This window comes from Lissotriton helveticus, chromosome 5_1 (assembly GCF_964261635.1).
Source record: "Lissotriton helveticus chromosome 5_1, aLisHel1.1, whole genome shotgun sequence".
Classification (NCBI taxonomy): Eukaryota; Metazoa; Chordata; class Amphibia; order Caudata; family Salamandridae; genus Lissotriton; species Lissotriton helveticus.
In genome coordinates this window covers 1,455,614,451-1,455,640,806 of record NC_136065.1, presented here as the reverse complement: position 1 = coordinate 1,455,640,806, position 26,356 = coordinate 1,455,614,451, and the positions used below count along the sequence as shown (strand labels likewise).

Genomic DNA, 26,356 nt, shown 5'->3' with positions numbered 1-26,356 from the left:
TACTTCTTTGAATCGGGTATAACCTCCCCTGGTGGAAGCAGCTTAACCTATGAACAAAATTCAGTGCAGTGGCCAGACAAACTCAAAACAAATCCCTATGCAAATGTGCTTCTAATCAGAAGCTGAAAACTACTGCTAGAGTGCTGGTGGCCAAAGGCCTCCAACTAAAAATATGCAGTTTTCTGAGCCAAAATTGACAGGTTGGAACAAGATAACACTTGATCGTACATTGAGATGTAATTGTGAACACTAACAGCTCTCAAGTCAATTTAGTTATGAAAAAAGTGCACAGCAAACAAACTGAGAAACACGGATCTAACTTCTCTTCCCTACTGAGGCAAGCGGGCAGTTATTAAACTGAAGGCAACTGGCCGTCTGGTTTAAATCCTGAAGTTTGTTAGGGTCTACACTTGTCTCATGACCGGGGTAAAAGCAGATCAGCGTGGCAGATCATCAAATGGGTATTTTGAAAGCAAATCCCCAATCAGAATTAAGCACTGAAATCAGTGAAAGCTTGCACTGAAACGAAAAGGGGCACAGCTGAAAGGTATACAAACCTTAGAGAAACATGTTACTTTTACAACACTGCTCTTAAGTTTGCATTGCATGATTGACTCTACAGCATAGGCTTCGCCAAAAGTAGCATTGGCTCCTTGCAAAATTCTGCCACTAATGGTGAAAAAAAAAAACAACAACAAGCTGAGCAAACCAGACTAGTGATCAGAGTTGGATATTGCTTGAAGAGAAACTTCCACAATCGATACCTAAAAAACGAAGGGGTGGTCTGAACAGATACGGACTAAAAAGGTTTTACATCCCAAATAGAAAATACTAACAGCTTGTAAATCTGAAGTTCTATAAACGTGCACCAAGAACCGAGGGACCCATTTCTAAAGCAGAAAGTACTCCAAATGAAATTCAAAGACACTGAAGCTGGCTTCATGTTTAAATTGGATAAAATTTATTTTTTTTCTGCCGAGAAGAGGGATAGTGCCAGAGCACCAAGAGTGGACTGCCGACCTTAGAATTTTTTTTTAGGTATTAGGGATTCAGAATGTGGCTTGGCATAATCTATTTGGGGAGAAAAATAATCACTAAGTAAATACAATGACCAGGAGTCTGATCATCTTACAAATATGGCATTAGGAAGCAGGGTTACCACCTGGTAGAGGATTAAGGTAGTAAAACCTAACCTATATTTGTGAACACCACATCATAGCCAGATGGCACAAACCGTTCTGAGTTTTGACTTAGCAGGGCCACACAAGTGATATCAAAAAAAGGGGCTTTTTCTTCTAATGTTTCTCTTAATCAGGTGATAAAGGAACTTTAAAGGAGCAGCAGCTTTAAGAGTCCCATCAAAGCCAAAATGCCTGCCCTGTAGGACAAATGTACAAGCTACAGCAGCCTGCTCGTAATAGGAGGATGCGGTGGTTCTTCAGAGTTCAGTCCCAATCAGCTGAGCTGCATATCCTCAAAGTTCCTGAGCAAGATTTCTCCTAAAGCCACTTCTCTGTACAGGTTTCATCCACATGTCCTGAGCTCCATCATCCTTAGTCTGTGGAGCTCCTCCTCTTTCAAGCAAGAAGGGAGCACATTCAAGGCAGCCTTTCCATCCTAAACACTACTTGAAATGCAATTAAGTGTTCTGTACCTGGTATGCCGCCTCTTAAAGCAAGTTCTGAGGATCTCCCTTTGCAAGCACAAATGAGTTCAAAGTACCCCCTACACAGGAATTCAACAGGGCTTTCTACAGAGAGGATAGAAAGGGTAACATACCCAAATTCTGAAAGGCAAGGTGGGGCATGGCTTTCTTGGTGGCCGCGTCCAAGCTCCGTAATACTCTCCCCTGCTCAATTTTCGGTCTAAAGGCCCCCACTACTTCAGGAAGTCCTTTAAGAACTGGTTTGTCACTCTTTAATTAAAGTCTGGGGACTTGCGATCTTTGTATCCTTGGTTCTACTTCCCTTTCCTTCAGTAGGACTAACTCCATTAATGCATTGACCCCTTCAGGCATTTTTTTGACTTTTTAAACTTCTTTTAATTCCATTTTATTACATTTGCTGTGAGCTGGGCATCTCAACCAAATAGTAGCACCAAAGGGTCAACCAGATCTTTCGGCTAAGAGAACCTGTGGCACAATCTGGCTCTGCGCCACACACAAAACTGGAGATAAAGGTAACACTTCAGGGCTAAGCATGGCAATATGTGGTTGTCAATAGCCCTAGCTCTCCATGATAGCAGCAGGATTTCTGCGGCACAAGCTACTGGGAAAAAAGCAATCAGACAATGAACCTGTATGTCGGTCCTGCAATCAACCATATTCTTGTGGAGGACACCATTTACTAAGAACATGACTAACTCATGTATCACATGAGCAGAACCGTTCAGTTAAAAGGCAGTGATTGACCATAGTTAAGTGATAGAAATCATGATTTTACTAGAGGGCATACAGGCTGTCTCTCTAGGGGGAACAGGGAAAAAGAAATACACTGTTGTGGATGTACAAGCTCTGGGTGTAGGTACACGGTGGATACGTCTCAATCCAGCACAACAAACAAAACATGCTAGCATGACTGTGTGCTAAAAGATGTCGAAGGGAGTGTGAAAAAGACTATTTCAGTAGCAGCAAGACACATTTTTCAATAGTGTAGCAAGTCTGGTCTTTATGCACAGTGAGTAGAAATGTTATAGGTTAAATGCCACTAGAGACCATAAGCTCAAAGGGAAAGAGTCCACCATAACGAAATGGTTACTCGCCAGGAGGAGTGGTTTTGTAGCTTGAAGAGTTTTCTGAATTCACATGCTGTGCATTATTCCGCCATCTAGCGGTTGGGTCTGCAATTAGCTTTGTTTTTTCTTTTTTCCCTTTGGGGTGTCGACCACCATTTGGTGTTAGGTCCATCCTGTGGGTGAGGTCAGGCGCGCGCCCCAGATTTTCCTGTGCGTGGTAACAATCTTCGGATTCTTTCCCCCCCTTTTTTCCTTACTTGGTAAAACAGAGTATGTCTTAAATCTTGTTGTCCTTAGTTGTTAGTTCTTTAATAATGTGACCATTTCATTTCGTAGCATGAATCCTTAGATTATGTAGCAGTTTTCCCCTTCTTGGGGTGGTTGTGGTAAGAAAAGGAAGACTTAGCGAACAGGTGTTGAAGTACCTTTTGTCCCACTTGAGCTTCCTTGGTCATCTGTATATCAACGCAGTAATGTTTGGTGAAGGTGTGCGGAGATGCCCATGTTGCCGCTTCACATATTGTGTCTATTGGCACATTGGCCATGAAGGTCAGAGTTGCCCTTTTTCCCCTTGTTGATTGGGATTTGGGCCCTGCGTTTAGAGTTTATCCTGTTGAAGCATAGCATACTTGAACTGACTCTGGAATCCATCGTGATATTGTTCCCTCTGTCACAGGCGCTCCTTTGTTGGGCTTGGATTGAGAAGAGAACAACTGATTCCCTTTAGGGAATTGTCTTGTCTCTTGTAGGTAGTATAGTAAAGCTCTTCTTAAGTCTAGAATATGAAGGCTTCTTTCTGTCTTGTTTGTGGTTTCTTGAAGATTGTTAGCTGTATGCTTTGGTTCATTTGGAATTTGCTTACTACCCTAGGTAGGAATTAAGCTTTTGACCTTAGGATAACCTAGTCTTTGTGGATTTGCATATATGATTCCTCAATAGTGAATGCCTTCAATTCACTTACCCTCCTAGAGATGGTATAGCTATTAAGGCAGTCTTTATACTGATGTATCAGGGTTCTGCCTTCTGCAAGGGTTTGAATGGTGTTTAAGCTCCACATTGGGGCTGGAGCCTTATTTTGGGGTGCAATCCTTTTAGAACCTTCCAGGAATCTTATGATGATTGGTGCTGCGAAGAATTGCTGCCAGGTGCACCTTGAGGCTTGAGTAGTTGATGCTACTGTCCAGCATGTGTGTAATATATATGAGCACGGATTCCTGTGTGGAAATTGAATTTAGGATATCGTTCTCTGTGTACGGTTTCCACTTAGTTGCGTAGCATTGTCCTGTGGTTTGTCCTTTGCAGTAAGTTTAAATGTCCAAACTCTATATATTCTGGGGCCAGGCTGTTCGGCTGAGTGTCATTGGTTCCGGGTGAAATATCGGACTACTTTCCATAGTGAAAAAGTCCTTCTCTGCCTTGAATTTGATCATCTGTCCCCTGGACAGTTCGAGTAGAATGGAGTATCAGGATGGCCCTGCCAATTGAGGGGCTATGAGGATTAGATCTGTTCCTGGCTGTCTTTTTCCAGTACCTTTTGTAGCAGAGGAATCGGAGGAAAAGTGTATGAAATGTCCCTGACCAGTTTAGGTGGTGTTGAACCCTGGAAGCGAAGAACTGGCATTGTATGTTCTCCATTGTTTGGAATAGGTCTATTTCTGGTGTCCCCCTGAAGCTAAAGACCTGTTGCAGGCACCTTTGCGTTATCTCCCATTCGTGTGAGCTGCTGTTCTATCTGCTGAGTTGATCAGCTTCTGCGTTGTCCTTTCCTGGCAGGTGAATTTTCTGTAGGCCGAATCTCCTTGAATTAGCCCATTTCCATATTATCTACCCTTACTTAGGGTAAATGATTTTGTTCCTCCGTTTGTTAAAGTAAAACATTGTTGTGGTATTGTTCATCTGGATCAATACTGTCTTCCCTCCTATGTGGGCTTGGAATGCCTTTAGTGCCAGGAACACCGTTATGATCTCTAGGAAGTCGATGTACTTTATGGAGTCTGCATCGTTCCATTGACCCCGTACCCTCAGATTTCCTTAATGTGCTCCGTAACCCTTTTGAGACGCATTTGTTGTGATGGTTACTGAGGGAGTTAGTGATTTGAACGGTATGCCTATTGCTATGTTCTTTGATGCCCACCATTGTATCTCCATCTGAACCTTTTCTGTTACAACCACTAGATTCTACAAATTCCCTGTGATGTGCTAGCAAATTTTGCATAGTCACTCTTGAAGAGCGTGCATGTGGAGACTTGCATGGGTGATAAGGGGAATGCAAGGTGCTATTATGCCCATGAGTTTCATGACTGTCTGCACGGTCAGTGCCTGACCCTTCTGGTAGATTAGTTTGCTGTCTGATAGCATGTATTCTCCTCTGGGTTGGGTATGCCCGTGCAACCTTGGAGTTTAATTTTGCTCCTAGAAAGGTTTTTTCTTGTACTGGTTTTGTTGACTTCTTGTGGTTTATTGAAGAAACCCAATTCTTGTAGCATTGTGATCACCTGATGAACGCATGTATAACATCTTGGCTTTGAATTTGCCAGCCAGTTGTCAAGGTAGGGCTAGATGTGGATTCCTCTCCTTCTTACGGATGTGCTAGACACTTTGTGAAGACTCTTTTTGCTGATTTTATTCCAAAGGACAAGACCTTGAATTGATCGCAAGTGTCCTTGTGGAAGAACCAGAGGTATCTTTTGTGCTTGGTTCATGCGGAAGTGAAGATAGGCGTCCTTTAGGTCTATTGTTGCCATGAAATCCCCTTTTTGTAGCTGTGGGATTACTTCCTGTAGTGTCGACATCTTGAAATGCTGTGTGTGAATGAATTTGTTTATGAATCTGAGATCTAAGATAGGTCTTAACATGAGATCTTGCTTTGGTACTAAGTAGTAAGGTGAGTAGTTGCCTTTGTTGTGCTCCCTCTTTGTGACCCTCTATTGCTCGTTTTTGTAGGAGTTCCTTTATTTCTGGTCCTAATTGTAAGAGGTTTGTTCTTTGAAACCTCTTCTTCCTTGGTGGATTTGGGGGAAGTTTGTTAGTTCTATGCAATAGCTGTAGAGTACCACATTTAAAATCCAACTGGCTGTGGGGATGTTTTCCCATTGAAATAGGTGATGCAATATTCTCCCTCCAACTGGTGTTGTGTGGGGCTCTTCCCTTGTGGGAAAGTCATCTAGAGTTTGCTTCTCCCCCTCGAGGATTGTCCCCTGGTTCTTCAACTGCCACAAAAAGACTGAATTGGTTGCTGCTGCTTGGCATCCGGTCTGCTGGTTTGATTGCTGTCAGCTGTACTATGCTTGATGATGATGGTGTTGACCTGTTGAGAAGACCCACAGGAAGGGGGGTCTTCTGAGATTAAATCCTCCTCTTTTGAAGGTGCCGCTTTGTTGCAGGGCTCCCATATCCCTGGCTGTCTCATTGTCCTTTATTTGTTGTGGGGATTCATCTATCTATCTTCCAAACAGGGCCTCTCCTGTGAAGGGAGTGTTAATTAGGGAGGGTTGCACCTCTTGCTTGAAGCCTAAAATTTGGAGCCAGGAGTGCCTTTTCAATGTTGTGCCTGGGCACATTTGTCTGCTGGCTGTATCTGCGGTGTCTAAATCTGATTTGAGGCAGGTGTTTGCTATGTTTCCTCCCTCATGTATGATGGATTTTGCTTCTGTCTTATCCTCTTCTTGGAGCTCGTTTATCAGTTCTTCGATGAACTCCTATTGTTGTTGGCCATACTGGTTGAGGAGAGCATAAGAATTTGCAATGAGACATTGCGTTTTTGCCTCACCATGTCCATTCTTTTACTTTCTCTCTCTGGAGGTGGGCCAGTGGAAGTGTGAGTTTCTCTTCCTTTTGGCTGTGGTGACAATGATGGAGTCTGTCACTGTGTCCCCCTCAATGTATTTAGGATTCTTTGTGGAGCATTTGTTTTTTTTCTCAACCCTTTGGGGATACCCCCTTTCCTGAGGCAGGCTCCTTCAAAGCCTTCTTGCTTGGCAGAATTTGAAGGTATTGTGTACCCTTGGTGGATTGTGTTAATGTTTCTAGGAGGAAGTAAGAGTCTCTTTTCTTCTCCTCTAAGGGGACCCCGAAGGAATCAGCTCCTATCTTGATGCCTGTTGTAGAAGGCTATGACGTCTGGTAGTGAAGCCTTCGAGGCATAGCTACAGACTTCTTCTGTACTTTGTGTCAAGGTAGCTCCCTTCTTCCTCGAACGTTCCTGAGGCTACATGCTCTTCTGGAGCGTCTAGTTTCTCTTCCACATCCTGCTCGAGAGGTTCGGGGGTTGCCAGCGCTTCGAGGGTATCCAGGATTTTTCTGGGATTTTGAATTCTTCAGCGCCTTATCAAGCTCCTTTTGTTTAAGCAGTACTGCCATTTCTAATTCCAGGCGTCTTTTCTTCTTCTCCGCCTCAAGGGCCCTTTAGTGTCGGAAGCTGGGGCAATCCTCTTCTTGGGTGTGGTGGATACTGCCTCCGAAGGTGTTGTCTTTCCCTTCGCTGCCTCTCATTCAGCACCTGTTTTCATTGGTTTAGACAATCTTCTGCCATCGTTATCCCTGGGGTGGGCTCCGTAAGTTTCTTTCGGTCGCAGCAGACTCTCGTCATCTTTTTCTTCGACACTGGGGCTTCCTTTAGAACCTTTTTTTCAGGGCCCTTGGTACCGGATGGGTGAGGGTTGTTTATCTCATCTGTTTTCTTCTCTACGACCTTCGTAATCTTTTACACGGTATGCCTCCTCTCGGCATCCCCTTCGAGATCTCAAAGTCCGACCCTCTATGTGTCGATTCTGCGGCCACTCCCTGATCTGCCTTTCCGCTTGAGAGGCCCAAGTCCCTCAGCGATGTCTGTTGGTTCTGACTCTGGAGCATCGCTGCGTAAGGGTTCTCCCTCTGCTTTTAACGGGCCTTGAAAGTCGACACGAAAACTGTGCAGGCCTCGCAGCCCTTATCCTTGTGATCCCTTAGCAGGCAGAGGTTACACACATTGAGTGTATCGTGCTGGGCAAACTTGTGGTGACAATTTGGGCAACATTTGAAAGGGGTATTTCCATGGCCCCCTACCTTGCCTTATTTCGATCCATCTGTGTTGTTGCTGCGTCAGGATCCCCCAATGGGGAAGGGTGTACAGAGGTCTAATCTTCATCTCCAGGGTCTTTTCAATCGATCAACGATGATTTTTTCTGTTGAATTCCTTGCTTTTTCAGGCATTTTGTCCAAAACTTCAAAGTGTCTCCCCTTGCTTCCAGACCTAACAGAGGTAAAAAGAATCTGAAGATGGCTACCATGCACAGGAACTTCCGGGGCTCCGTCTCATGTCACACTAGGGATAGACCTAGCACCAAATGTTGGTAGACGACGCCCCACAGAGGGGGTAAAAAAACAAAAAAAGACCATTCCAGACCTAACCACTAGATGGCGGAATAATACACAGCAAGTGAATCCAGAAAAGGAATCATGCTGCAAAGTGATATTTAACAACCTTCAACATCATATTGCCATTTAGTGACAACAGGACAGGCAGCTGATACAAAAAAGGTCATAAAGTTGGCATAACTGCGAACCATCTTGAGGGATTGAAGCAGTTATAGAGTGTCAAGTACCTAAAACATGGCTGACTTGCTTCAGTACTAAAGGAGTGTGACTAGTCACAAGGCTTCCTTGAGAATATCCATTCTTTCACACAAAAGACCTACTGGTTGAAAAGTCCAAAATTTCAGGTGTCATGCCTTTAAACACAAATCGCACAGAACATGCTTCTGAGACAGCATACAATTCTAGAGTAAGGTTAGTAAGGGTGTTGTGGTTTGAGATAATATTGATATAATGGCCTGTATTCTCTAAAATGCTAAGCTAGGGATTTTGAAGCAGTGCATTTCAAAACCTTTTCAGATTTCACAGTTATTTAGTGTACATCAAAAAATAAAATATTAAAGTAAGGTTATTAACGCACGAAGGTGAAAAGTACCACCCACGGTTCTGCATATCACTTGAGGATCCAACACCTACATCTTTTGTCAGGCCAGGGCCCTGCATATCTCACCTGGCTCAGAGCTGCTGCTGGGTGGGTTTTTAAAGCAGCAAACAGGACGATTTCTTTTTAGGCTTCTTTTTTTCAACTGGTGTTTTCCTATTTATCTGTCTGACCAGGTCATAGAAGATCTGAAGGCCAAGAAACAAACAAAAAATAGAGATTAATGATCTGGTGGTATGATGCTTCTGAAACTGTAAAAATATTACACATTTTTTAGGCATGCTTGTCAGACCTTACAAAACATATCTGAATCATTTCTCAGTAGTAGCTATGTCTTAAAACTATTATGAGGTTAAAGTATTGATATTGTCCATGCAACTTTTGATGTTGAGCTTTAAGATTTTTATGCTTTCTGCCATTGAAAGGCTTCATACAAGTAATAGAAAAACCTGCAGAATCCATTGCAAATTCAGATGGGCGGAACAAGTTTAAATCTGCAGCACCATCTCCAAAAAACAGTCACTGCAGAAGGTTGAATTAAACGCCTGGAAGTATTTAACCGAAAGAACATTTTGAAAAACATGCATACACTAGGCACATTTTCGGTCATAGTATTCCACCTACTATGACAGAAAATTTCCCTCTGTTTAATGCTTCTTCCAGAGATGCTTTGTGTTAACCATTTCAAAGTTCTACTGAGATAAGGCGCCATGGAATAGTAAGGTTTTAATTATGGGCATGGTAAATAAGACAAATCGATAGCTCATATAATATGCACCAACACATACCTTTTCAGAATCTATATACAGTCAGGCTTGAGTCTCAAAAACATGTGCTTGAACTAACTTATTATAAAAGCCATTATTTAGTATTTTTAGGTCTCGCATTAGCCAAGGACGTTTGATTTCACTAGAATTATATGTAAAATATACACAGAGACATTGAGTCAGCCCAGTTCATCCATTGGTCTGTTATTGTGTCATTCAAACGTTTATTCCACCAGCTACTGCATACAACATGGTGCAGTGGGTCATCCCACTTCAGCCATTGTCTAACTTCACTGAGTGTCACCATTCAGCGCTTTCCTAAATTGCACATCCGGTCACAAAGCACTTCACTGAAGTGCCTGGGACAACTATGGCAATATGTGGCTTTTTGAGACCAAAACATTTTTGCGTTAGACTTTTTTTTTCCATTTCGGAGGGCCTAGCAGCTTCTCCAACAATAAAGAATTCCAATAATCATAACAGAACAAGAATTGACAAAGTCAAAGCCCAGCCTACTGGCTTTGCCAATGCTTTTTTGGACCACAAAAAGGCTAGCTTCAAATTATTGCACTGAACGATGTGAAACGATGCTCCGGAAAAATGCATTACCCATCCTTGCCTTACTTCCTGCCAGCATGGAGGAGCTAGAAAGGTCACTGTCACACAGGCAGTACAGTCAAGGATGACAAAACCTCTTTAAAGATAATTATAGACTCAACTAGAAAAAAATCCTCAAAGCTATTTTATAAGAGCCAGAGAGGAAAGAAAAGAACCAGGGACTAAAAAAGGTACAGGGCCTGAGTTCAGCAGATGAACACCGTGGTTTGTGATCTTCTCATGGCACAATGTTCCTACGACTTAGGAATGTTAATAAGTCAAGTGTAAAAAGCCAAATATTTTTTTTCAAGCCACTCAAAGTTAATTCAAAGTTTTTTAGTTTTTTTTTTTACAGAGACACCGTCAATTATTTGTTTTATCTTCATCGTTGATTCAAGAATTTCTAATTCGTTTTTTAAAGAAAATAACTAAATGCCAACCATTTTGTGTTACACTTTATTATACAAGATATACCTTGTATTGGGAGGGCTAAAAGGAACAAAAGAATTTGAGAAAGGGAAGAGCAGCTAAGAACCAGTTAGATAAAACTGTCTGCCTATAGGTCGTGCTAACAGCATGGCCATATAGACTTAAGGGTCAAGAGAATTTAGTTTATAATAGAGCTAGTCTATGAAGTGACAGCAACAACAATTGTGGCTGCTGGCTATATCACCTCTCTCATGCTCAGAATGTGACATCTTCGTCACAACTGAGAAACATAACTACTTGACCAGGGCTCCACATCTGACAGACGAGCTGCAGAACCAGATGCTAGGCCTCTGAGGCGACTGTGGGCAGATTCCCAGCAAGCATCCATTTTTTACAAGTGAAGGTCCACAGGAGCCAGGACTTGCCCGACCAGCAGTTGCTTAGTAAACAGTAAGAGGGCCCACTGAGTTTGCACTAAGGGTTGCCTATCTCAAGACATGTTATAGGACTGTCAGAAAGTGTATACTTCTAGATGAGAGTTTATTCTCACGTAGACCTTCACCCACTGTCATATCCTTTGACTTAATTTCCCAGTCTGGGATCTTTGATATAAACAAGACACACAGGAGGACCTAAAAGAGCCATGAGAGAAACTAAGTACACCGGTTTGCATAACAAGCTGTGAGTTGCTATTTGCTATCCATAGTAGGTGTGCAGGACCCCTCTGGGACGGACTCGCTCACAGAGCTTTGAAGTGTCCTTGCCCGAGATTTGGGATAACATGGAAAGTAATTATCTAGTGAGTGAACCATTAGGACACGTGAGCCAGAGGAAGAGAACTGGTGCAGGTTTCTTCATGTGTGAGTGAACCATATATTACTTTAAACTGTTGCTACTGGGGGCACTGAATAAATGAGTATAGTACAGAGTACTTTGTGTGTCTTTAAAAAGGGGTTTGTGGTCCCACAGACAGCTTCAGTTCCCTTTAGTATGTTTAAACACGCACTAGGTACTGTGCCCCCCCTGTACAGATAACGCCAAGGACCTATCAAGCCCACACAGTTACACTTGGAGACGGAGACAGCAGATACAAAGACATTTAGTGTGGAGTGTGTTCTAGGGCGTTTGTCTATCCAAATTTCACGTTACTGACTTGGTCAGTTTCGATAACTTAAGTGTGCAGTGCACAGGAACTAATGAAAACCTACATTAATGGAGCAGTTTTCAGTCTTGCTATGCTCCGTGATTTACAACTCGAGATCGAAACAAGTGCTTAAAAAAGATTACATCTGAACTCTATTCATAAACAAACGCAGCGCTGAGGTCTATACTTTAATACTGCTATGTTATCAGTAAATAGATTGTAAAAATGAACAACATTTGCATTATTTTGTCACCTCATTAACGTTTATCTTCGACTTCGCAGAAGACTCTAAAAAGGCACAGCTATTCCACTGTCGTGCTAAGTTTTGACCCTGTTCTTTGCCGACTACTCGTTCATCCTCCAAGTCACATTTATTGCCAACGAGGATCATTGGAACCTTCAAAAGAAAGAAACACATTAAAAACTCATGTCAGTATGAAGCAATATTGATGTATTTATATCACATCAAATACCACAAAAGACAGCAGGCTGGCAGTATAATGGCTTGAGAGAAGAGAGCTTCAATGGCATCATAAGAGGTAGAATGCGGGTGTGGACAACGAGCTGGCTTCAGGTTGTTTTCAACCAGAATGTTATCTTTCTGGCTCAAAGCAACACTGTTTTATGCATGCTGAGGTGAAGGCATCTGCACCTCGCGTGGCTAAAAAATTAATTCAATTGTTGAGATGCCGTCAAGTGTGTGAGAGTTAGAAACAAAGCACTTATCTATGTCCCCATTTTGAGTACTGTTTTTAAGAAGCGAAAACAGCACCTTGGAGCAGTGTTTTTTTTTAACTTTGACTCTTGTACACCCCCACTTAGTCATTACCAGAATACGGGGACCCTCCTAAATCACCTTTGGCTTTCGGGGACCCCCACTGAGATGGAAGTCTGGGACCCAACCTTAGCAATTTCAAGTATTTTAACCGTAACACAATACACAAAAATACAGAAACAAGCATTCAAACGAATAAAAACACTGACAAAATAGTTGAAATAATTGACAAATATATCAAATAATCCAACTGGAAGGTTGGAGCTTTTTTAATTCAATTGAGGCCACCCATTACCCATACTATATTCTGTTTGATGAACCTGCACTGTTTCCACAAACCAATCTAAGCATACCAACTTAATTTCTTAGTCTCCAATTTCAAATTCCTTCAAATTTACAAAACACTACAAAAAACGTAAGTTTTACATTTTACTTTATTTACATACACTATGTACAATTGTTATTTAATTTTGTAAGCAGCTTCTAGAGCCTCTACAAGAGGAGGCATTACTGAAGGTAAGTAACTTGTTAATTTGTTCATTTGATAGAGACATCCAGTGACATATTCCTTACCTTAGAATAGTTACCCAAGCAATAAGTCCCCGGAGGTGGGTCTGCAACCCAATTTCGTACAAAAAAGTTCTGCAGGACCAAATGGGCAAAATGCCCAACCCTAATCGATCTGACCTTCCATTCAATAGAGCTTAGTAAAAGTGTGCTGACGCCTACGTTGCTGCCTGGCAGATGTCCAGGAAAGAAACTGTGTTCTAACGCAGTGATCGGAGCCTTGGCACTGGAGGAATAAGCCAGCAAGTCCTCTGAGAACACATCACGCAGAACAGCTGACTGCGTGTTATCAGCAGAGGCAAAAAGATCGAACCAAGGCTCTCACTACTGCTGAAAGAGAACTTGCACCACCTCCATATGGCGACGCCATTCATGATCCGCTAGGCATCACCTGCTTAGTTAGACTGCCCTGGTGTTCAGAAAGCCCGCCAGGTGCTGTACCACTAGGATTATGCCCAGACTTTCCAGCTATGTCCAGAGATGCAGGGCTTCTTGACAAAGAGTCCACGACCCGATCCCGCCCGGTTTGTTGCAGTACTACTTGGCGGTGGTGTTGTCCGTGAACACCTGTTCTAGCCTTTCCTTTGATTAAGGTTAGAAAGGCTTTAAATGCCAGCTGATTGCCCAGAGCTCCAGTAGGTTACTGTGGAATCCAGAGGCCTCTGGTCTGCACCTCTCCCGGATGGCCACCCCATCCCAGGAGTGACATCTGTTACCACTGTCTGATCTGGTCGGGAAGGGAGAGGGGTCTGATGCTGACCCAATTGTGATTCATTAGCCTCTACTGCACAATCTTTTGCAGTTCTCTCCGAGATCTGCACCCTGTCGGAGCAATTCCCCTTATGTTGCGCCCACTGGAATTTCCGGTCCCACTGCTGAGCCCGCATATGCCAGCAGGCATGTGTCACAAGCAGGATGCCCAGCAGCCTCAGAATCAGTCTCACTGAAATCCAAGATAAATGCTGAAACAAAATATCATAGACTGAAAATCCAGGACTCCCTTGCTAGGGAGGATAGGCACGAAACTGCACTGTGTCCAGCACAGCTCTGTTGAGAGGGAGCATCTGAAAGGGAGTCAGGAGTGACTTCGGCATGTTGATAGTGAATCCCAGTGAGTGCAGGAGGTCGTATTCTGAAGGTGGGACACAACAGCCAGGGGCAAGCTCGTCTTTAACAGCTAGTCGTCGAGATATGGGGGAACACTGGCACCCTTGCTCGCCGCAAATGGGCTGTAGCCATAGCGCACAAGTTACTACTTGTGTAACGATCTATCTGTAAGAGACATTAGTTAGTGATAGATTCCTTACCTTAGAATATCCCCAGACATCAGAATGGATACGGAAAGTTTTCGCTAGCAGTAACTCTGCGTGTCAGTAGGTGGAGTTGTGCGGCTCCGCATCTGTCGCTGGCATCGTAAGCGCCGAGATGACATCACGGAGACTACTTAGGCGCCACCCATGCGCGCGGACGTCAGTTCTGCACACAACTTTCCGCACCAGGAGCGTAGAGCCATGCAAGAAACTGAGCACTGGTGCCAAGAAACTAGGGCCCTGAAAGGGATGCCCTCAACCCTAGAAATCAGTTCGCACAACAGGGTGGATGGGTGGGGCGGTAAGGAATCTATCACTAACTAATGTCTCTTACAGATATATTGTTACACAAGTAGTAACTTGTGCATCTGAAAGAGACACGTTAGTGATAGATTCCTTACCTTAGAATAGATACCCCAGCAATACCAACCCCGGTGGTGGGTCTGTAAACCAAGATCATACCAGAAAGTCACGGAGAACAGAACGGCCAAAGGAGTTGTCTCTCCGGACTTGACTATCAAGGCAGTAATGCTTGGTAAACGTGTGCAGCTAGGCCCATGTAGCTGCCTGACAAATGTCCTGCAAGGTAACGCCGCGTCCCAAGGCAGTAGTGGCTGCTGTTGCCCGGGTAGAATGGGCACGCAGCCCCACAGGAGGCTCCTTCTTAGCCAACGAGTAACAGGCATTGATGCAGAGAACGACCTACCGAGAGATGGTCCATTTGTGCACTGCCCGACCTTCTTTGGCGCCCACGTAGCCAACAAAAAGCTGGTCAATCACCCGAACTGTTGTGTGCGCTTCAGATAGAACGAGAGCGCACGTTTTGGGTCCAGACGGTGGAGCCTCTCTTCCTCTTTTGAAGGATGTGGAGGCGGAAAGAAGGTGGCCAAAGTGATGGTCTGCCCGATGTGGAAGGGTGTGACAACCTTTGGCAAGAAAGAAGGATGGGTCATTAAAACCACCTTGTCCGGATGAACAGAAAGGAAAGGAGGTTAAGAAGAAAGAGCCTGGAGCTCCCTCACTCTTCTAGCAGAGGTGATCGCTACCAGGAAAGCAGTCTTGAGAGTAAGACGACGCAAAGGACAGTTATGAAGGGGCTCGAAGGGAGCGCTCATCAGATATGTCAAGACAAGGTTTAAGTCCCATTGAGGCATGATGAACGGCACAGGAGGAAACGTGTGCGTAATGCCTTTCAGAAAACGGTTAACAACCGGGGACCTAAAAAGAGAAGGCTGAAAGATAACCCTTGATAGTGTCCAGAGCAGAGCCCTGCAGGGCCAAAGAAAGGAGCAGCAGAAGGACTTCGGAAAGAGGGGCAGAAAGGGGATCCACAGACTTAGCTGTGCACCATGCCACAAACTTGTTCCACCTGCAGGCCAATACGGTTTTAGTGGAGGGACGCCTGGCTGCCAGAATGACATCACAGACTTCGGGAGGAAGGTCGAAAGCTATCAACGGATACCGCTAAATCCCCGCGCAAGGAGGTGGAGGCTGGACAGGTTCGGGTGGAGGACCGTCCTCTGCTGCTTCGAAAGAAGATCCTCCCGAAGAGGCAGTCTGGATCGGGGGATTGATCGCCCTGTTGAGTAGCTCGGGATACCAGTATCTTCGTGTCCAATCCGGAGCCACAAGAATTACTTGGGCCTGGTCGCGCCGAATCTTCTTCAGCACTCTGGGCAGAAGTGGTATAGGTGGAAAGGCGTACAACAGATCGCAACTCCACTCGCGACGAAAAGCGTCACAGAGCAAGTGCCGCCCTGGAAATTCCAACGCGCAGAATTCATGACCTTGCGCGTTCTCTTCGGTGGCAAATAGATCTAACCAAGGCTCTCCCAAATACAGAAAGAGACCTTGCGCCATGTCCGAGTTCAGACGTCATTCGTGATCCATCAAGCACCGACGGCTGAGTTTGTCCACCTTGGCGTTCAGTGAACCTGCCAGGTGTTGAACCACCAAGGTAATGCCTTGATGTTCCAACCATGTCCAGAGGTGCAGAGCCTCCTGACATAGGGTCCACAACCCCACCCAGTTTGTTGCAATACCACATGGTGGTGGTGTTGTCCGTGAACACATGCACTACACTCCCCCGAACAGAGGGAAGGAATGCCTTCAGCGCAAGACGGATCGCCTGAAGTTCCAAAAGATTGATATGGAGCCGGGACTCCGCTGGAGACCAGAGGCCTCTGATCTCCGCCTCTTCCAAGTGGCCCCCCCATCCCAGGAGGGACGCATCCGTCACCACTGTGTGCTCCAGTTGGGGATGGGAGAGGGATCTGCCATTGACCCAATCGTGATTTGTGAGCCTCCACTGCAATTGACGTGCAGTGCCCTCCGATATCTGGACGTGATCGGACAGGTTGCCCAGATGCTGTGCCCACTGCAACTTCAGGTCCCACTGCAGAGTCCACATATGCCATCGGGCATGTTGCACTAGCAGGATGCAGGAGGCCATCAGGCCCAGGAGCCGGAGGGTCATCTTGACTGAAACCAGGGAAAGAGGCTGAAAGATCGGAATCATAGCCTGAATATCCCGGACTCGCTGCTCGGGAGGATAAACCCGAAACCACGTTGAATCCAGAACCACTCCGATGAAGGGGAGCTTCATCAATGTGACTTTGGCACACTGATGGAGAACCCCAGCAGATGCAGGAGGTCGGCCATAGTCTGAAGGTGGCTGATGACTGGGCGAGCCCACCTTCAACAACCAGTCTTAAAGGTAGGGGAAGACTGACACCCCTCACCTGCGCAGATGAGATGCGACCCCCGCCATCACCTTCGTGAACACCCGAGGGTGCTGGTAAGGCCAAAGGGGAGCACGGAAAACCGCAGATCGCGTCGGTGGGCCAGCAGGACGGGGATGTGAAAATATGCCTCCTGTACGTCCAACGCTACCATTGTCACCAGGGTCGATGGCAATCAAGACCTGAGCAGGAGTCAACATCTTGAACTTCTCCTTCCGGAGGAAGCGTCTGACGTTCCTGAGGTCCAAAATGGGACGCAGGCCCCCTTTATCCTTCTCGGGGACCTGAAAGTAGTGGGAATACAACCACGTCCTACTTCTGGCCCAGGAACGCGCTCCATGGCCCACTTGGCCAGGAGGGCCGTAACTTCCTGCTGGAGAAGGGCAAAGTGATCACCCGGCATGCGGTGGAACTAAGGTGACATGGCTGTGGGAGGGGTAGAAATGATGGGGAGGGGGTAACCCCTTCGGACAATTTGCAGCACCCACCTGTCCAACGTCTGTGGGAGGCAGGATTCAACATCACCTCCCTCACTGGCGTGGGATTCACCCCAAAGCTCGGACTAGGAGTGGAGGTGGACTGACCCGCCCACTGTCCCCTTGTGCCGCCACGGCGGCTTCCACGACCATGCTGATTTTGGGTTCTGGCTGAACGAGCGTTAAGGGGTGCCCCTTCCGTACCACGAAAGGAACAAAAGGAAGACGTGGCCGGGCGTGTGGGAGAGACTTAAGGACTTGGCCGTAGCCCGAGAGTCCTTGAAAGTCTCCCGTGCACTGTCTGCCTTATCCCCAAAGAGGCGAGTACCATCAAAGGGCATGTCCATGAGGGAACTCTGGACAGCTCCTGAAAACCCAGTGGACCGCAGCCAGGAATGGCGACGCAGCTGTGGACACACCAAGGATAACCCCTGCTCACCCTCTAGGTAACGTGACACGCGCAGTAAGGCTAATTCCGGAGGCAATGTAGGTTAAGTGTTTGCGCACGCACCCAGCAACACCACCCAAGGCCCACCACAAAGGAAACTCCATACAAGGTTATATATAAAAAATAGCCTTTGTATTATACCAAACACAGATAGTAAACACACACTTTACAATGTGCCAGAGGCACGGGCAGAATTTACAGGGGATTATATACATGGGACAGGGCCTCGTGTACCAATGTAAGGAATATGCACTTTTAGAACTAGCACTTGGTAGAATTAGCACTTTGTAGGAACAATGCTTAGAACATAGAACATATAATAACTGTAGCACCAAATAGCAAATGTAGCACACAACCGGTAACCACTGGTAAGTACCACCTACGCATGAAAACACATTCAGAGGTATAAGTAAGACACATGATGCATGAAAACACATCCAGCGGTGTAGGTAAGATGCATGATGCATAAAAATACATTCAGCGGTGTAGGTAAGAAGGCATTACACATTAGGCAGGTAATCACAAATTGCGCAAGGATCACAGAGGGCCAAAAACATGTACCCCACGCAAGGGAACACCAGAACTGTCCCCCAGGCCAACTGGCCTCTCAGGGGCTGAAACGCCCTGTGTCCCAAATGTCAGGGCAGGCTGCGTGGGCAGCTAATGAAGATTCACCAGGGCCTAAACGTAGCAGCTGCCCACAAAGTGCTGGGCAGCTGTAGAACCTGAGCCTGGCACCAGCGTGCCTCCAGTCTCTCTTCTGGGGCTTTGAGGAAACAATAGGGCCAAAACCACGGGTGAGCCTTGCAGGCTCTGTGCCCCAACACAACTGTGCCCCCAGGAGCCTCGTGGGCTCTGAAGAAAATGTGACCCGTCGTTGGAGTCCCCCCCCTCTGGGGACTCGTGAATAGCGGAATGCCCAGGACGGAGTCCCGCTCGGGGACTCAAAATCACCAAATGCCCCCGGAGCCCTCGTGGTCTCTAAATACAACTGTGCCCCAAAAATGGTGCAGTTGCCCACTCTCATGCAGGGCAACTGTAGAGTGGTTTTGCAAAGGGGGTGAACAACACGGGCTCTCCTGGTGCCAATCGCTGCGCTGATCCGGCTTAGGGGCAGCTCCCCCACTCACCGGGAGTACTGTAGGCCTCTGACGCCCTCTCCTCCGGTCACAGGACTCCATAACCCGCGGTCTCCAATCTTTGCTGGAGGACTGTCCGGGCTAGTGTGGGCTGCTGCGGCGGGGGCAGGCACTGACAGCGTGCCTCGGGCCCCCTCCGCCTTACTTCTGAGATCGCTTGCGACACCGGCGGGGCTCTCCTCCGTGCATGGGAGCTCCGCTGCTGGACAGGCGGCTTTCTGACCCGGCGAGCACGCCCCAGTGCTCTTCTGGGTGGCTCCTAAGCCCCGCCCGCAACCCAGGCTGCAAGGCACAACTTACAGGTCGCGGCGGTGAGCTTTCACCTTACGGAAGCGCAGGGTAGCCTCCAGTCAGCTTCCACAACACAGCACCACGTCCCTAGCGGGGTGGGCACCCACTAGGGGTTACTACGGGGTAAGCTCCCACTAAATTGACTGATAAAGCAGGGTGGGCTCCTGCTAAAGTGAAAAGAAAGTGCTCCCAAGCGCAAAGGGGACAAATCCAGCGCTCCCAGGCGCTGCAGGGATCCAGAAATAAAAGTAAAGCGCTCCCAAGCGCTAATGTCCCCAAAGTCCAGCAAAAGTCTTTTTAGGAAGTCAGAGGGGGAGGGGGGGCAAGGCTGGGCCCAGGGGCCAGCTCACAGGCAGGGAGGCAGTCCCCAGTGGCGGTCCTCCTAGCGCCCAGCAGCAGCAGGCCCCCTCCAAGTTAGGATCAGCAAGAGAACATTTTGTAAAGGGTCACGGCCCCTTTTTATACACTAAATCCCTTTGTCTGAGGGTGCAGGGTGGGGGAAAACCAGTCGCAGCTGATTTTGGAGCACTCTGATGTGCTCAGCCCCTCTCTTCCCATTCACTGGCCAGGCTAGGGTCAGTCACACCCCAGGGGGCGGAGCCAGCATTGTGTGGGGAAAGCCCAGCCCTATTCAGGTCCCAGGTGCACTCCTCCCGCACATCACTCATGCAGATTTCTCCACTTACCACCGGGGCAGACCCATCGTGACTCCTGGAGCCAGGCTCACCAGCCAGCTCCAGCCAATCACAAGCCAGACAGACACTTCACATAATTTACACAGACATGCCAACTTCTAGAAGTGGCACTTCCACACTAGACACATTTATGCCGCACACATCGCGCAGCATTTAATCACACGAGTCCGCACATACCAAACTCGCACCTGCACTCCACGCATCAGGAACTAACAAGGACACATAATTTCCCCATGCATTCCTATGGGAGGGCAGGCCTACCTTACCACACGCACACACTTTACCCTGGGACACAGTGGTAAAGTGCGCAGAAACCAAAAATCACTAATACCAGGTCACAATTAAAATCAAAAAGTTTAGGGGTGAACCTGCCAGAAGGGCCAGGTCCAACACCTCCGAAGAAATGAACGCCATCAACTGGATTGCATATAATTTTTGACATCACCGGAAAAGCCAGTTTCTTTCAGCAAGGCGTGGTGCCATAAGGCCATCGACGAAGAAACTGCTCTGCCCGGCGAGTCTGTTGTGTCCAGCCCACAAAGGATCATGAACTTCACTGCACCTCTCCAGTCAGACCTAGCTTGCGAGAGTATGTCCCGGGCCTTCTCTGGGATAGTTGCAAGCACCTGCGCAACCGAATCCCACAGGGCAAGGGAGTAACGGCCCAAAATTCATGCAGTACTCACAGTACCAGACTGGGTTAAGAAAGCATTTTATTTCCTATGGTGTCCGGCCTCTTGGATTCCTTATTCAGTGGAGTAGTAGGGAATCTGGCAGATTTACAAAGGAAGTTGAGGCAAGCTCTCCAGGGTTGGGTGTTGCGTGAGGATGTTGGGGTCAGTGGGGCAGAGCAATGGCGGCAGGAAATCGTCCTGTTCACAGGAGCCCCTGTGCAGGGTTTGGATCAAAATATTAGCAGGACGTCTGTGAGGGCTTCATTAAATGGGAAAATTGGCTCTAAGGGGGTCACTCTTGACTTAAGCACCTCTTTCAAGATGCTAGTCTTGACTGCCACTGAGGATAGGCCAAGATCCAGGACGTCAACCACCCTTTTGACCACCAGAGCATGCTAGTCCATATTGGGGTCTAGAGGTTTGTATTCTTCAGGGTCCAACAGTCCCTCTCAAACCTCTCCTGGTCCTAGCCAATAAGTAATAGGGCTTAGGCTCCATTGGAACCAGCATTGGGGTTGTTGAGTTGGTACGACCAGCGCAGATCCGGACATATCCACTGAACCACCAGCAGAGAAGCAGTGCGGGTTGCTCCCAAACCAGTGGGGACGAAAGGCAAGCCAGCGGTACAGGATGCCCAAATATGAGTTGCATGGTCTCACTGAACTTGCAAAGTTGGGCAGGGGTCACTCTGGTTCACGGAAACTCAGGGAGGAGCACAGCTCAGAGCCAGGCCTCGAACGGCGACACTCCGCTGTGTTGTTGGAAAACTTCGACAGACAGGGCGAAGTTGAAGACCTCTTCAACCTCTTACTCTTGTGGGATTTACTCTGAGAAGACTTCAGGTGCCACAAGGATCTTGAGCTCTGTGACTGATACCGGGACATTCCTCTAGAGGTTGATCAAGATAGTCACGGAATGCCACGTCAAGCGGCAAAGAGCCTGAGAGGGTGCTCCTTCAAGGACTTGGGGTGCATAGCACAGCAGTTGACACAGGTCTTAACGTTGAGGTCATGCTCCAGGCACTAGAGGCAATCCTGGTCCAGGTCAGTCACCGACATCTGCCGGTAACAGGTGCCACAGTGCTTGAAGCCAGCCTTCCTAGTTGACATTCTGCCACACCAGTAGAAACATCTTAAAAGACTGACAAAATGTCAAAAAGGTCAGCTGAAAGCTGGACTGGAAGTCGCTCTCTCCAGATCTGTGCTGCCTGGTGTGGAAAGGAAATAACGGACATCAGCATGCTGGGTGGTGCCTATTTAGGCACAGCGCATGTCACTTGCAGAGCGGACGCCATGCACAACTGAATGCGCCATGTCTGTCGGATATTACAGTGCCCTACTACACCATGCTTTAGTAATATATTTGCAACAAAATGTACCACAAGCTACATACTACATACCCATACTGCTCTTCCGCTGAGCACATTTCCTACACATGTTCTGTGATTTTTCACAATCCTTATGACATCAGTGATGAAACATTTATTGAAGCATCCCCACTCTTAAAATTGTACCAGCACCAATGGTGCATGCCAACTGTGAAATGTAATTTTGCCGGGAGCCATTTGATTCACCTTCGTAACAATCCTCTTTCTACACACGTTTAGAATGAAGCAGCTGCAATTTAAATAGCTTTTTCTCAAATGTCTTCCACATCTTCAATTCCAATTAAAAAACCCAGTTATTTCCTTTGCACACTTGACTTACTAAAGGAAGCAATAGCAAACAGGGAAGGCTTATGGCTGGATAGCGACTAAGATGCTGTATAACAGTATTGCAAAATCTGTCTCTTCAACAGACTAGTGGAGTAATTTAGAGGACAGTATAATATGAAATCCTCAGAATAACTCCACCACTCCAAGTCCACACCATGTGCATGCTACGCTCCACCTATGGCTAATATATCCACTTCTCCCCTCACCCCCACCCTTCTGGCATCAATGCTGCCCTTGGCCACACGACAGTACTTTTGTGGCCCTTGGGAAAATGCTTGCAAGTACCCATGTTGAATAGCATCTCTAATAACAAGGGACAAAGCCAATAGGTCGCAAAGATGAGACCTTTTACAATGCTCGGTACTGCTGTCGGCATTTTAATGTTTTTTTAGGACTGGAGTGGAAGCCAGACTTTTAGAGGCCAAACTAGGAAGGTGTCCCTTGGCAGTGCTGGTCAGCCTTACACAGAGTTGGCTGACCCAAAGTCTTGAGGAGTCAACAACAAAAGTCACAATCTTAGAAGACTTCGAACTGCTATGAAGAGTTCAAGCCACACCACTCTTCAAAAATCGAAGCAGTCTGCAGAAGCCTCTCAACGCCACCTTTTCTTCCTTAGCCAGCTGTCTGCAGGAAACATTCAGACCACATCTTATTGAATAACATTTAGCGAATGCCAAATACCGGTCTGCAAAGACTCAAATAATGCAGATTTATCATCACTAAATGATGCTCGGATCAAGACTACATATCTTCATATTTTTAAATGGTTTGCCCGTTGCTTAAGAATTGCCTTTTTAGTACTCGTTATCGAGGGTGGCTGAATCTATATTCCTTCCCATCTCATCTTGGATTTGTTTCAAGTGATGGGCGTGGTGCAAGCTGTTTAAACTCTACAGCCCAGGGCGATTAGACTGGTGTAAAGAAAACTGCAATCGCTCCAATACATCGAACCTGCTTCCAGCTGCTCAGTGCCATGTCGGGAGTTTTAGATGAATGTTCTTTACTTGCACAAAGGCAAGCACACATGTCCCAAGCACAATGAGGATTAGGAGGGTAAACCTTAAAATGAAATGCTTCATATGGCTATGCCTAAGTAGATGGAGACATCGCTAGCCCTTAAATGCCATGACCACACGTATAATAAATCACAATAGTAGAGGAAAATAATCATGAAACAACTATAAAATGATGTATAGAAAATTGTACAATTTATTCAAACAATTACACATTCATAAAAAACTTTAAGGTGCCATAAAAACAATTAAAAATGTGCAAATACACTGAGAAAACATTTAAAAAGTCATGAACAAAAGTTGTCGACGCAGCGTTTCGGTGTTATGATGCGACCTTCATCAGGACAAAATTCTAGTTTAAAAAAGAAACATTCAATTAGACAAAATGTACAATCTTTTCCTTTTTTACATGGTACAGCAATAACATAAAATAATGGTCGATTTAAGACAATATCCAGTTTTTATTAAACTAAGGGCACATTCATATCCTCTTTTTATTATGCATGTGGTATGGACTTGGTAATGCGGAACAAGTAAAGGATTATAGTTGGTAAGGGATTACATATGAACTTGTATTTCCCTCAAAAGAGCTATCTAGTAAGAGCTTATAACTTAGTCTATAGGGTTTAATAAGGAGCACCTCATTAGAAAGTTGATAGTACCTTATGAGGGGAATGGATCAATCCTTTTTGTATAATTCATGGATTCTTCGTTGATCCTTTTAGTCACCTACTTATAAGATGGTGTAGTGTCTCTGGATGATTGAGAACTTCTAAATGATTAAAAGTAAGGTGTAGTATTACCCTCTAGGCAGTTTATTAAAATTACTTTATAGATTTTGTCTTGATTTGAGCAGTAGTTACCTTAAAATCTCGGTATATTTTATTTAGTCGTTCGAAACTTCACTATAGCTTTGATTGCTAATAGTAACAAATACCTTCTCAATTGGTAATTTGCTTATTGATTCATTATATCCTATTTGGCAGAAAAAACAACAGTACATTTGTTATTCAATGGACAAATCCATAGCTGGATACCCTACTTAAATTTAGTTCCTTGATCATTCTGCATTTACCTTGTCCGTTAGGAACAGTGACTGAGAGTCAAGGGAGCCACCGTTTATTATGATGATAATCAAGGTATCCTGATTTGAGGCAACAGGGATGAAAAGAAAAGAAAGGGAGACATAATGGTTCTTAGTGATCTAATCATAGTATTCTGTTGTGAGATTTGGAGAAATCAAGAATGCCACTTACCCACTGGATTGGGAATCTGGTCAAAATTAATAGCAGTTGACTAGATACTATGGTACTTCTGTTGTTCGTGCATCGCTTAGTTTAATTGTCTCAACCTTCTCTGTTTTCACCAGAACCGATTTAATTATTTATCGAGCTCTAGAGAGAAAAAGTTATTATTCTGTTTAGCCACTAATCATATAGTCAATGTTGTCAATTATAGAGATGAACGGGCGTCTAAATTATTCTCAGTATTAGCTCGGGATTCCACAGCTTAAATGGAATATATATCATTTTCGGACATGCCATGCGTTAAATGACACTAATCCCTTTATTACAACCATGGTTGATCGTTTTTGCCATGTCTCAAGATGCGATATCAAATAGCAAGAAAACGCAATATTATTCACCCGTTCAGCTCTTCGGAAAAGTCAATTAGCAATTTGACTCTGCCGATATCGTTAGAAGGCTGGGACACCCACAACGAGAATTGTAATCTCTCTGCAGTAAATGCCAGAGTAGTCATCATTCTAGTAAGGTTTACGCACTTTGTTGAAATTAGAGAAACCCGTGCTTTAAATTGCATATTGAGAATACTATGATTAGATCACTAAGAACCATTATGTCTCCCTTTCTTTTCATCCTTGTTGCCTCAAATCAGGATACCTTGATTATCATCATAATAAACGGTGGCTCCCTTGACTCTCAATCACTGTTCCTAACGGACAAGGTAAATGCAGAATGATCAAGGAACTACATTTAAGTAGGGTATCCAGCTATGGATTTGTCCATTGAATAACAAATGTACTGTTGTTTTTTCTGCCAAATAGGATATAATAAATCAATAAGCAAATTACCAATTGAGAAGGTATTTGTTACTATCAGCAATCAAAGCTATAGTGAAGTTTCGAACGACTAAATAAAATATACCGAGATTTTAAGGTAAATACTACTCAAATCAAGACAAAATCTATAAAGTCATTTTAATAAACTGCCTAGAGGGTAATACTACACCTTACTTTTAATCATTTAGAAGTTCTCAATCATCCAGAGACACTACACCATCTTATAAGAAGGTGACTGAAAGGATCAACGAAGAATCCATGAATTATACAAAAAGGATTGATCCATTCCCCTCATAAGGTATTATCAACTTTCTAATGAGGTGCTCCTTATTAAACCCTATAGACTAAGTTATAAGCTCTTACTAGGTAGCTCTTTTGAGGGACATACAAGTTCAAAAAGTAATCCCTTACCAACTATAATCCTTTACTTGTCCCGCATTACCAAGTCCATACCACATGCATAATAAAAAGAGGATATGAATGTGCCCTTAGTTTAATAAAAACTGGATATTGTCTTAAATCGACCATTATTTTATGTTATTGCTGTACCATGTACAAAAGGAAAAGATTGTACATTTTGTCTAATTGAATGTTTTTTTTTTAAACTAGAATTTTGTCCTGATGAAGGTCGCATCATAACACCGAAATGCTGCGTCGACAACTTTTGTTTATGATTTTTTAAATGTTTTCTCTGTGTGTATTTGCACATTTTTAATTGTTTTTATGGCACCTAAAAGTTTTTTATGAATGTGTACTTGTTTGAATAAATTGTACAATTTTCTATACATCATTTTATAGTTGTTTCATGAT

General features: G+C 45.2%; 1 protein-coding gene across 2 annotated transcripts in view; it reads right to left on the bottom strand.

Moving 5' to 3' along the window:
• Window positions 1-26,356, bottom strand: part of RAP1A (RAP1A, member of RAS oncogene family) — a 364,901-nt gene that overhangs the window by 49,009 nt on the left and 289,536 nt on the right. For both annotated transcript variants that reach the window (XM_078644455.1, XM_078644456.1), the window contains exons 6-7: window positions 11,877-12,020; window positions 8,756-8,874 (exon numbers count right to left, since the gene is read on the bottom strand). In XM_078644455.1, the coding sequence (XP_078500581.1) occupies window positions 8,785-8,874; window positions 11,877-12,020 (234 nt within the window). In that variant the 3' untranslated portion in view covers window positions 8,756-8,784. The remainder of the gene's footprint in view (window positions 1-8,755; window positions 8,875-11,876; window positions 12,021-26,356) is intronic.